The sequence below is a fragment of the Eptatretus burgeri genome, chromosome 7 (assembly GCF_056783735.1).
Source record: "Eptatretus burgeri isolate ZD-2024b chromosome 7, Ebu_testis_v1, whole genome shotgun sequence".
Taxonomy (NCBI): domain Eukaryota; kingdom Metazoa; phylum Chordata; class Myxini; order Myxiniformes; family Myxinidae; genus Eptatretus; species Eptatretus burgeri.
The window spans coordinates 106049139-106062027 of NC_140967.1; the positions used below are offsets into that span (position 1 = coordinate 106049139).

The following is a 12889-nucleotide window of genomic DNA, read 5'->3' on the forward strand; positions in this document are numbered from 1 at the left end:
ATTCAACAGCTGAGCGGGATTTGAACTCAGGACCCGAGGATCCAAAGCCCACCACCCGAACCATAAAGCCAACACCAGGCATAAAACAGTGAGAAGTGAAAGGAATTCTTTTTTCTGACCCCAAACTAATATACAATTAAAAAGAAAGTTTGTTTCTTCATTTATGCATTCGGCCTCTGCATGAAGCGGTGCAATCAAACTTTGCATGGCATCCTCTTTTATTCAGAGGAAGGTCACGGGCTCCATTTGGATAAAAAAAAAAAAAACTGAAAAATAGAAAAAGAAAATTAAAATTACATAATCCTTGACGTCACTTCCGGACTTTCGGTTCGGGGATCGGTGCGCGTGGACGACTGGGTGGCGAGCTCCCCTTCCAGTCCTTCGCAAGCGTTGTGTATTTTGTTATCAAGATTTGTGTCGGGGCTGTGGAAGTGGACTTATTTTTTTCGTGTTGTGTTCATAACAGTTTTAGCAGGTAGTTGAGTTCCTGTTTCAAAATAACCACTTCCTGTTTCAAAATAACCACTTCCTATTTCAAAATAACCACTTCCTATTTCAAAATAACCACTTCCGGTAGTTTATTGAAAGAAGCAGGGTGAGGCCTCGTGATAAGTTTAGCGTTAAGTCAGTTGGGGCCTTGGGTGTATGGGGGTGAAGAAGGTTATGAATAGAGAGCGAAGGAGAAAGGAAGAGGAGGACGTAAAATGTAACAGTTGCTCAACGTGGGCCACGTCAACAACAGGGGAAGCAGAGGGTTCTTGTTGTTGTAGTAAGTGTGAGAAAATCGTCCACTTGAGGATGGTTATTGAGAGGTTGAAGGAACGCATCGATAATTTGCAGCAAGTAGCAGAATGTGAGAAATTTGTAGATAATAGTTGGTTACGGTTGTGGAGTGAGGTTGTTGAGGATATGGGAAGTGGTGACTGTGCAATGGGGGCAGGCAGTAGCGGGGGTGCAGCCAGTGGTGGTGGTGCAGGCAGTGGTGAAGGTGCAGCAATAGAGATTGGTAAACATGAGGTTTGGAAGGGAGACAGTTTTTGTGGGTGAAGAGATCATTAAATATGTAGATTCTTCATTCTCCAGGAAGGATTGTAGACACAGAATAATGTGCAATTTTGAAGGAGCGGGCGTTTGGGTCATTGTAAAGGAAGGGTAAACAATATTGTATCGGGTCATGGAAGGAAGTAGTTGGTTGTGGTACACCGAGGTGCCAATCATGTAGGGAAAGTTTACTCAGAGTTTTTTAAAAAAAGATACAGGATATTGAGTAAGTGGCTGAAAGCAAAGGGTTGTGAAGTCATGTTTTCTGGGATTCTCCCAAGATTAGGAAACAATATAGAAATTATAAGCAGAGCAAAATATGTCAACCAATGGCTGGAAGAATGGTGTCGGGAGGAAGGTTTTACATTTAACAAGCAGTGGGAATCATTTCGGGGACAAAGGGAGCGTTTCCAGAATGATGGCCGTGTGTTAAATAGAAAGGGGGCAGCAAGGTTTGCAGTGGGAATTGAAGGCACTGTCACACCTTGACATTTTAACCAGCAATGGCAACGTATAAAAATGTATGTAAAACGTTGGCGTATGCTGAAATTGAGGGTTTTTTTTTAAGTTTTGGTCGTATTCACGTGTTGGTCGTATGCATAACATACTAGTAATGGGCACAGAACGTTTCGTTGTCTTATAGATAACTTATACCAACGAATGCTTAGCCTGTTGTCGGCGTTCACAACCTATGCCCAACAATAGTTTAACTTGGGCATAGCGCGCTGCACGTATCGCAGACGAACTCGTGGGGTTCTCTGTTAAAAACCTGCCGCACGCCGATTTAAATCATAACCGCCTGAAAATTGGAAGTGTCAACATCGCAGTCACATCTTGACGATTTAGCCAGCGTATGCCGACCTATGAAAAATGTGTCTAAAACGCTGGAACATGTCGAATACGGTTTGGGTAAGTTGTGTATACGGTAGGAGCACGCTGAAAAACGATGAAGTGCGCTATCATATTCCATGGTACGTCTAGTACGTCGTGAAATTTCAAGCATGCTGAAAATTTTACGACGTACTCGAAGTATGGCTCACAAGTTCCGCATACGCTGGCATAAGTTCTCGGCGCGCTCCGCGATCGTTGACACACGTCGGACACATGTTACTTGTAAGTTACTCGTAAGTCGAAACACGTTGAGGTAAGGTTTAGCATACCCGAAACTTAATTTTTAACCTATGAGTAACGTGCTTTGAACCTATGTGTAACGTATCTCAAACGCACATTGTCGTATGTAGATGAATTTGGTTGACGTCTTCCGGACGACCACAGAACTTACTGAACGTGTTTCTAATTTACATCTACAGTATAATGGCGAATTGGTATATACAAATGGGCTTCACAAGAGGAACCCGTCAATGTTCCAGACTCCATGTTGAGTAGATGTCAATGTCAGTAGTAGTAGTATTAGGTGAGCGTGTCAGTAGTAGTAGTAGTAGTAGTAGTAGTAGTAGTAGTAGTAGTAGTGGTATTGGTAGTAGGTGAGCGTGATGGGGAGGATGTGGGTGATGATGGATCCTCGTTGCGTCCACGAATAGGAGACTACTTTGCACCATTGTTCGATGTTCTTTTCGGCGAATTTTTTTTTTCTCATTCCCACGATGAATTTTTTTTTGTTTCAGTTTTTAAAGTATTCAAAACGACTTGGACAAATGCATCATGTACTAGTAATAAACACAGAACGCTTCGATAACTTATAGATAAGTTATACCAACGATTGATTAGCGCGTTTTAGGCGTCCACAACCTATGCCCAACAATAGTCTAACGTATGCATAGCGTGGCAGCGTATCGTCGACGATTACGTGAGGTTTTCTATTCATAGGCTGCAACTTCACTTTTAATAAATGCCTGTCACTCGCCTATTGTTTTTGGACGCTGGTGCTCGGCAATTTAAATCGTTTCCATTGAACGAGTTAAATCGCTTCCACAGCACTGCAGTCACGGCACCAACAGCAGCAGGCTCAGTGCCAGCCTCATGCCAGGCTCAAGCGGATCCCTGTAGAAGGTGTACTGCTTGGTTATCCTTGGACCCACTCTGGCTAGCAGCTCGTCGAACATCGCTGGGGGCATTCACAGGAAGTTGATGAAGGATGCATGGTCCTCGTTCCGGAGTTCCACCATGAGCTGGTCATATATGCCATAGTGGCGTCGCCTCCCGATCCATGGTCTGACCCAGTTCCTTCTCCTCGGTTCATGTCTTCTTCTCCCGGCTCTATTGGCACGCAACTGGTGCAGTGTCAACTTGATGAGGTCATGTTGATGTTGGAGGACAGGTAGGTATTGTCGTCTCAGCCTTGCCGTATCCTCCATCTCTCGGAATGACATGGACATGTACTCACCACGAAGTCTAAAAAAAAAAAAGACGGGTTCCTCCTGCTTTTTGGGCATATACCCTTTTTACATACCAATTCCCCTAATCGCTGCCAATATGCCATTATACGGTATCTGTAAGTTAGAAACGCGTTCAGTAAGTTCTGTGGTTGTCCTGAAGATGTCAGGACATGCTTTACAAATAATTCCCAAGCACGTTAATCATAGGTTATAAATAAGTCACGGGTACCCTAAACATTACTTTGACGTGTTTCGAAGTATGAGGAACTTTCAAGTAACGTGTTGCGAAGTGTGAACAACGTTCGTGTAGCGTGCTTACAAAACGTTACTCATAGGTTAGAAATAAGTTTCGGGTACGCTAAACATTACCTCGACGTGTTTCGACTTATGAGTAACTTACAAGTAACGTGTGTCGACGTGTGTCAACGATCGCATAACGTGCCTACAACTTATGGCCAGCGTAGCGGAACGTGTGAGGCATACGTCGTAAAATTTCAAGCATGCAAAAATTTGAGGATAACCCAAAAGTACAACGTTTAAAGCCAGCGTACTACGACGTATGGCAGTGTTTTTCAGCGTGCTCTTAACGTATACAAAACGTACCCATAAGGTATTCGACGTGTGCCAGCGTTTTAGACAAATTTTTCATGAATTGGCATAGGCTGGCTAAATCGTCAAGGTGTGACAGCGGCTTGAGGAAGGAATTCAGGATTTTTTAGGTCAGCGGAGGGTGGGGAAGCTATCAAGGAAGGAACTGATGATGAGTAAGGCCAGGCAGGAAAATATAATTTCAGGAAGGGAAAAGTTAAATATATTCTTTTCCAATGTCAGGAGTTTAAATAATAAAATGGAAGAGCTTGTAGCCAAAGTAGATAGCGAGGAGTATGACAAAGTTGCAGTGAGTGAGACATAATTTAAGGAGGAGAGTAACTGGAGGACAGGATTAGAAGGCTACAAGGTATATCGGTGTGAAAGGAGAGAATAGGAGGAGGAGTAGCGATCTGGGTAAAGGACAGAATTGTATCAAGAGAAAGGGGTGATGTTAATGTGGAAGATTCTGTATGGGTAGAGCTTGAAGATTGTAAAAACAGTAAGATACTGGAAGGACGCTTTTTCAGGCTCCGGGTGGGAAGGAAGAGGAAGAAGGAGGAGTAGATGAAGAATTCAAAAGGGTATGTGGTAAGGGAAGAGCATTGATTATGGGGGATTTTAACTTGCCAGGGATAGATTGGGTCCATGAACAGGGAAAGGGCAGAGCGGATGAGGATTTCCTAGTTTTAGTCCAGGAATGCTTTTTAACCCAGTTTGTAGATAAGCCCACGAGGGGGAGTGCAGTGTTGGACCTCCTTTTAAGTAACGATCCCAATATGGTGGAGGAGGTGGAGGTCGGGGAGCATTTAGGAGCAAGTGATCAGAACATTGTGTTTGCAAAGATTCTGTTTTGAGTGAGACTTCAGGATAGTAGGGCAAGGCTATTAGATTTCAGGAAGGCAAACCTTGAGGGTATGAGAAGAGAGTTGGGTGATGTAGATTGTGAGACTCTAACAACAGGACAATCAGCATCAGAGAAATGGGAAAGCTTCAAGGAGCAAATGTGTGGAGTGCAAAGGAAGTACATTCCAATGAGGTGTAAAACTAGAAGTAGGAAGAGACCAGGGTGGTTGAGTCGTGACATAAAGAACGCTATTAAGGAAAAGCAGAAGGCATTTTTGAGGTTTAAAATAAGAGGACTGGAGTTCGATTGATATCACTGTCGGAGTAAACAGAGGCAGATTAATAAAATAACTCGGCAAGCCAAATGAGAGTATGAGAAGGACACGGCTAAAAATATTAAACATAATAACAAGGCTTTCTATAAGTATATCGGGGAAAAGAACAGGTTTGGACCAGTGTGGGCCCATTGAGGAATAGCACCGGGAGAGTGGTTAGTGATGAAAGCGAGATGGCAGGCTTATTAAACAGGTATTTTACTTCAACTTTTACACAAGAACAGTCAAGAGAATTGCCAATAGCTGAGAGTATTTATCGAGGAGGTGAGGAAAGGTTTTTACAGAATATCCAGGTTGGAGTGGAGGAAGTAAAGGAACAGTTCGGTAATCAAAGATGAGATAAGGCTCCGGGTCCAGATAATATGCACCCGACAATATTGACGGAGGTGGCTGAGCAGATAAGTGAGATGTTAACGGATATTTTCAACAGTTCCCTGGAGTCAGGACAGGTACTGGAGGATTGGAGAGTAGCAAATGTAACACCATTATTTAATAAAAGAACCAGAGAAGAATTGGGAAACTATAGACCTGTTAGTTTGACTTCAGTTGTGGGGAAGGTGTTGGAGATATTAATTAGGGACCAGATGAGGAACCATTTAAATAAATACAAACTAATTAAAGGTAGTTCTTGTTGACCAAATCTTTTAGAGTTCTATGAAGCAGTGTCTGATTGGGTGGATGATGGAAAGGCAGTGGACATAGTATATCTAGACTTTAAGAAGGCATTTGATGAGGAACCACATCGGAGGTTGTAAGCCAAGGTGAGGGGTTGTGGAGTGGCTGGTCAGGTAGCTAATTGGATTGGAAACTGGCTTAGTGGTAGGAAGCAAAGAGTGGCTGTGAGTGGGAGGATGTCTTGCTGGGAGGACGTAAGTAGCGGGGTGCCTCAGGGATCAGTACTCGGACCATTACACTTCATTATTTACATCAACGATTTGGATTATGGGATGAAGAGTAAGCTTTCCAAATTTGCAGATGACACAAAGCTTGGAGGTGAGGTGTATAGCAGAGGGGGTGGTGATCAGATTCAGGAAAAGTATTGATACTTGTATAGATTGGGTGAAACATTGGCAGATGTAATTAAACCTGAGCAAGTGTAAGGTGTTGGGGGATGGGAAAGAACAATTAAAATAGAGATTACAGGATGCAGGGGGTAATTTTGGAGCGTGTTACACAGGAGAAGGATCTGGGGGTGGTAATAGATACGGGAGGTAAGCAGGCAGCTATAGGTAAAGCAAGCAGGGTTTTAGGTTGTATTTGGAGGGGGATCGATTATATTTTAAAAGAGGTGGTGTTAACATTGCACAGGAATTTAGTGAGGGTCACGTCGAGAATATTGCGTGCAGTTTTGGTCATGACAACTCAGGAAGGACATGGATGACATGGAGAGGGTTCAGCGCAGGGCTACTAGATTGATTCCGGGCCGAGCTCGACTCAGCTATGATGAGCGGCTGAAGGAGACGGGGCTTTATACACTAGAAAGGAGGTGGTTACAAGGAGATATGATGGAGATGTTAAATAAAATGAAGGGTATAGACAAAATAAGTGTGGATGAATTATTCAACAGAGTCGACAGTGATAGAACCAGTGGCCATAGACTGAGAGTAAAGAAGAGGAGAGTTAAGGCAGTAGTAAGTTGGGAGATTTTTACTCAGAGAGTAGTTAATGCATGGAATGGTCTCCCTGGAAATGTAGTGGCAGCAGAAACAGGAGATAAGTTTAAATTAGAATTAGATAGGTACCTGGAAGTTATGGAGATAGAAGGGTATAGGGATGTTGATGACTTTTTGGTAGTTTGAGTATTGATGGGTGATTGTGTATGGGGTGCTGTTGGTGGGGGTCTTGTCAAGGGGGGTTGTGTGGTTGATGCTGTTTGTTTTTAACCGAGCCCATGCCCCCCTTCCCCACCTGAGGGAAAGAAGGAAAATATTTTTTCCCCATTAAATAAATATATCTGTTTGCATTTTCTTCCTTGGATCTCATGTGGATGAATTAGTATAGAATTAATGAGATGAATTAACAGGCATGATTGGCTGAATGGCCTCCACCTGTTAGATTTCCTTGTATAATTGGTCTTCAGGCCTCAATTGGGTCTTGTGTTAATATATTTCCTGTGTTTTTTTTCCCTGGGATAGGTTGATTAATATATGTATGTATGTGTGTATATATATATATATACATATATACATATATACATATATACATATATATATATATATATATATATATGTATATGTATATGTATATGTATATGTATATGTATATACGTATATACGTATATATGTATATATATGTATATGTATATGTATATGTGTATATATGTATATATGTATATATGTATATATGTATATATATATATATATATATATATATATATATATATATATATATATATATATATATATATATATATATATATATATATATATATATATATATATATATATATATATATATATATATATATATATATTGATATATTCAGGGTGAATCAGAAGTAGCACCCAATTTCTGTCAGTTGATTGTTTGTTTGCCATTTGTATTACAGTGTACAAGAAGGTAGAAATAAATGAATGACATGTTTATCTAACCATTTATTCAAGAAAAAATTATTACGGAACTGTACCAAGCAGTTTTACTTGCAATTTTCAAAGTGCCCTCCCTCGTGATCGATGCACAATTACAGCCGAGCAGGCACAGAGCAGCACACACGTCTGCAGAGTTCGATATCAATTTCCTCAAACTTTGCAGTGATTTGAGCCTTTAATTCCTCAATGGTACGAGCCTTTTCACGATAAACAAGGTCTTTCCTAAGCCCCCAAAGAAAGAAATCTGGAGGTGTAAGGTCTGGGGAGCGTGCCGGCCACTCGATCGGACCACGGCGGCCGATCCACTTTCTGGGAATGTTTTCATCAAGTCACTGACGAACATAACGTCTATAATGAGGTGGAGCTCCATCATGCTGGAAATAACAGTCCTGATCTTGTACCCTGGGTCAAAAGAAGGTTTGCAGCATATCCAGGTAAATTTCTGCAGTGACAGATCCCTCAAAGAAAAAGGGTCCAATTATCCCGAATGGAGATATGGCTGCCCAAACTGTCACTCCAGGTAAATTTACCTCCTTCTCAACTGTCACTCTTGGGTTATTCACAGCCCAGTAGACACAATTGTGTCTGTTAATTGTGCCATTAAGCTTAAAACATGCCTCATATGACCACCAGATGTTGTCGAGCATTGTGTCCTCTTTGTGAAGTTTAGCGAAGAACTCTTCGCAAAAATGAAGATGGCGTGCCGCCATCGTTGGTTGTTCAATCCATTTGTAGTAATGTTTCACGGCCGCAATGCGTTGATTCATTGAAAGGTAATTCATGGTTCAATTTGATGCAAATTCATTAACTTTCCAAACTCGCAGCAATAACCTTCCAAACAAAATCAAAAATAAATAAATTACGAAAATTAATAATCTGCAAGACAATTATTAACAACATGACTTCCCAGAAAGAATCTGACAGCCGAAAAAAAACAGAAATTGGGCGCTACTTTTGACTCACCCTGTACATGTGTATATATATATACATATATAGTGTGTGTGTGTGTGTGTGTGTGTGTGTGTGTGTGTGTGTGTGTGTGTGTGTGTGTGTGTGTGTGTGTGTGTGTGTGTGTGTGTGTGTAAATGCATACACTACCGGTCCAAAGTTTTAGAACACCCCCATTTTTCCAGTTTTTACTGAAATTTAAGTTCAAGTCCAATGATTAACCTGAAATGGTACAAAGCTAAGCGCTAAACTTCCAGAGGTTAAAAAGAAAAGTTTAGGTTCCCAAAAACTGAAAAATAATGTAACTTTCAGAGTTTTTAAAAAACAACCTTTCAAATAACAAAACTTGTTGTTAACAAAAAAAAAGGCCCTTTTCAGGGAACAAGTAATGGGTTGGCAACTGCAGCTGTTCTGCAGCAATGGACATCAATTAAGCCTTGAAAGTTGATGCAAACAATTCCTACAGGTGTCCCAACTTTTGTTGATTAGTTACAAACCCTCTCTTTGTATAAACGCAGTGTTGGAGCAGATTGTGTTGCAACACCCTCTGAAGCATTATTTGGACAATATTGCACTGCAGGAAGTAGTATATTGCTATCATCATGGCGAGAAAAAGACAATCAACAAAGGAAGACAGACAGACCATTATAACCCTTAAAAGTGTCGGTCTTTCCTTTAGAGAAATTGCAAAGAGGCCAAGGTGTCAGTGAGTACAGCTTCCTACTCCATCAGAAGGCACTTGGAAACTGGAGGAAACTCTGACAGGAAGAGGTCTGGCAGATCCAAAGCCACAACACAATCAGAAGACAAGTTTCTGAGAGTCAACAGCTTCATTGATAGGCGGCTCACAGGACAGCAGCTTCAAGCACAGTTTAACACTGGTTGAAGTAAGGAAGTCTTAGTTTCAACTGTGAAGAGAAGACTTCGAGCTGTAGGTTTGACAGGTCGAGTGGCAGTAAGAAAGCCATTGCTAAGATGGCAAAATAAGAAATAGAGGCTTGCCTGGCCCATGAAGCACCGCTGGTGGACTACTGAAAACTGGAAGAAGGTCTTATGGACCGATGAATCAAAATTTGAAATCTTCGGTTCATCAGGCAGGGTTTTTGTACACCGTGGAGTAGGCGAACGGATGGTTCCTCAGTGTGTGACACCAACTGTCAAACATGGAGGAGAAAGCGTGATGATCTGGGGCTCTTTTGCTGGATCCAGAGTCGGCGACTTGCACAGTGACTGGCACCCTGAACCAAAAGGGCAACCACAGCATTTTACAGCACCATGCAATACCCTCTGGTCTACGCAGAGTTGGTCAGGGGTTCATCCGACAGCAAGATAACGACCCAAAACATACCTCCAGGCTATGTCAGAACTACCTTGGAAGAAAAGAACAAGAGAGTAGGCTTAAAATCATGGAATGGCCAGCACAGTCTCCAGACTTAAACCCCATCGAGCTGGTTTAGAATGAACTGGACAGAAGGGTGAAAGTAAAGCAACCTACAAGTGCAACACATTTGTCTGAACTTCTGCAACAGTGTTAGGAAGAACTTTCCAAACAATATTTGATTTCCATTGTAGAAAGAACGCCATGAGTATGTTCGGCTGTTATAGCTGCAAAAGGTGGCTACTTTGATGAGTTAAAAGTTCGATTAAATTTTGTTCAACAAAAGGATTCCATGATTTCTTTTTTTTAATCTGCAATTGTTTATTTATTCTATGCTTTAATTTCAGTAAAAACTGGGAAAATGGGGGTGTTCTGAAACTTTTGACCAGTTGTGTGTGTGTGTGTATGTATATATATATATATATATATATATATATATATATATATATATATATATATATATATATATATATATATATATATATATATATATATATATATATATATATATACATACATATATATATACATATATATATATATACATATATATATATATATATATATATATATATACATATACATATATATATATATATATATATATATATATATATATATATACATATACATATACATATATATATATACATATACATATATATATACATATACATATATACATATACATATATATATATACATATACATATATATATATATATACATATATATATATATGTATATATGTATGTATAGTGCAGATCGTATGTTGAAGTTGTCGTGATTTGTTGTCACCAACACAAATTTAATAACAGACGAATCTGGATAACAAGTCTCTGCACATATTTTTAGATTTTGTGGAACACATGTGCTTATACATATTCAAAAAGCCATGATGTGCTCATTATGTTAAGTATCCTTTAAATTGGCTGCATGGGTGTCAGTTTAAACGTCATTGCAATTTTAATTGTCCATACCTCGGAAACAAATACTAAATACACTTTGTCCTCGAGGACGCATGTGCTTAAACTCCGTAACAAGTTCGTTTTCCATGTCCGGGGAAAAAAGACCAGTCTTGCGCTCCCTCTCTTCTGCAAACCTTTCACACTCTGAACAATTATTTCCTCATTCTTCACCATTCACATCAAAGTCCTCGAGTGTCAAGTCCAAATTTCTTGCACATCTGGCACTGGTTCTTAAAATAATTGTAAAACGCGATAATATCAATCTTCTTTTCACGGGGATGTGATTGACGCTTCACGGGAGTGCCCATTTTGATCATGACAAAAGATATCACGACCCTTTATCATAAAGGGTCATGAAACACCCTTTTACGAACCTTTACAAAAAAAACACACCAACAACAACAACAACAAAAAAACACGTTGCTTTGAACGTACAACTCTTGAAAGTTCCAGTACCAGACGCGCAAGAAATTCGGACTTAAAAATTTATGTGCCAATAAAACATGAAATACTGTCGTGTTTGAGTTGATAATGTTTTCAGTTTTCAAAGCCTTGCGATGATGTTTGTACATGTGCTTATTTTACATTCACACGCGCGCTTATTATCCAGATTCTACTGTGCTTGATCTCACGATGGGTACAAATCACAAAGCAAACAAGAGGAACGACAAATGAAAATGCCTACCTGGCAGCCAAGCCTCAAGGCACCCTCGAGATCCTTTGGTTTCAACCAGGTGTGCAAACGGCAAGTGACAAGGCGCAAATCCACTTTCCCTTCGCCATTCTGAAACACACGTCTCCCATTGAATCACCATCATAAATCACCTGTGTAGAGCAGCGCCAAAGAATAAGAAACACCCACCCCTTAACCGGCACACATGCTAAGAGGATGATCGATGTAATGAGAGTACAAGGTCGAGGTTAGAACACCTTGTCTGGCACGCACGCCAACAGGACGAGTGAGGTAATGAGGGCAAAGGGCTAAGGAGAGAATGCAAAGTAAAAGTGACGCCCCATTTTAAGCCGTGGCATTACCTACTTCCCGTGGATGCGTGGGACTCTTTCAAAAAGGGAATGTTTAATTTCCGTTTCTTTTCTGTTTACATTTTTTTACTTTTTCCCAACTTCTGAACATCGTTACATCTGAAAAAATGAGCAGTTCTCTCTTCAAAGACGTCATTTTGGTTCTTGAGGCAGGCGTAGCAAAATTGATATGAAAGTATTCTTCGGCCGGCAAATATTTCAACAGCATTCCTGCAACTCTCAACCGCCAACCAGCAGGTGGCATCTCTTGTGCACCGAGAAAAGTGGAGCATTGTAGTGAGACAAGATAGCCTGGAGTCGCAGGTCCCGAATCTTCACTACCTATTAACTTTTCTTCAGTGAAAGGGAGTCAATGGAATGCAAGGCAACCGCCCCCTGACGAAGGGAAAGACCCGAAACGTCAGCGTTTCGTCATCATTTACGGCAGAGATCTCGAACAATGTCATTCTCGTCTTTATAATTGTCATCACAATCCTTCATGGATGGTTTACACATTTGTAAACTTGTCACAGCGGCTTCAAACCACGACGAAGTAATGAGTCTTGCATCACCGCCAACCACTTCGGACAGCGCAAACGCCAAGGACTTCTCTGAAAGGTCAGCAGTCGCCGACTCGCCATATACCTGCGACTCCATTCTTCGTGCAACCTTAATGACGTGCACGTGGGTGAAGAGTGAAACCATACGGGCATAATGAAGGGTGAAGAATAAATCGAAATGTTGTTTTTGGGAACCACATGTTGCTACATTATACAAAATATGACCATCGTGTCGATAAAATAATTATAAATCGGAACGAGTCTCCTCCACTCCAACC

The 12889-nt window shown here is 40.7% G+C and overlaps 1 protein-coding gene across 12 annotated transcripts in view; it reads right to left on the minus strand.

Moving 5' to 3' along the window:
- The window catches only part of LPCAT1 (lysophosphatidylcholine acyltransferase 1), a 111612-nt gene that overhangs the window by 33188 nt on the left and 65535 nt on the right, over nucleotides 1–12889 (minus strand). For 7 of the 12 annotated variants that reach the window (XR_015060513.1, XM_085890207.1, XM_085890205.1 and 4 more), the window contains one exon: nucleotides 11714–11812. Coding sequence is in view for 11 of the 12 variants with exons in the window: in XM_085890207.1 (XP_085746333.1) it covers nucleotides 11714–11812 (99 nt within the window). In the remaining variant the exon portion in view is untranslated. Of the gene's footprint in view, nucleotides 1–11713; nucleotides 11826–12889 lie in introns of all 12 variants that reach the window. The other 5 variants (XM_085890212.1, XM_085890210.1, XM_085890209.1 and 2 more) reach the window with 1 other exon arrangement.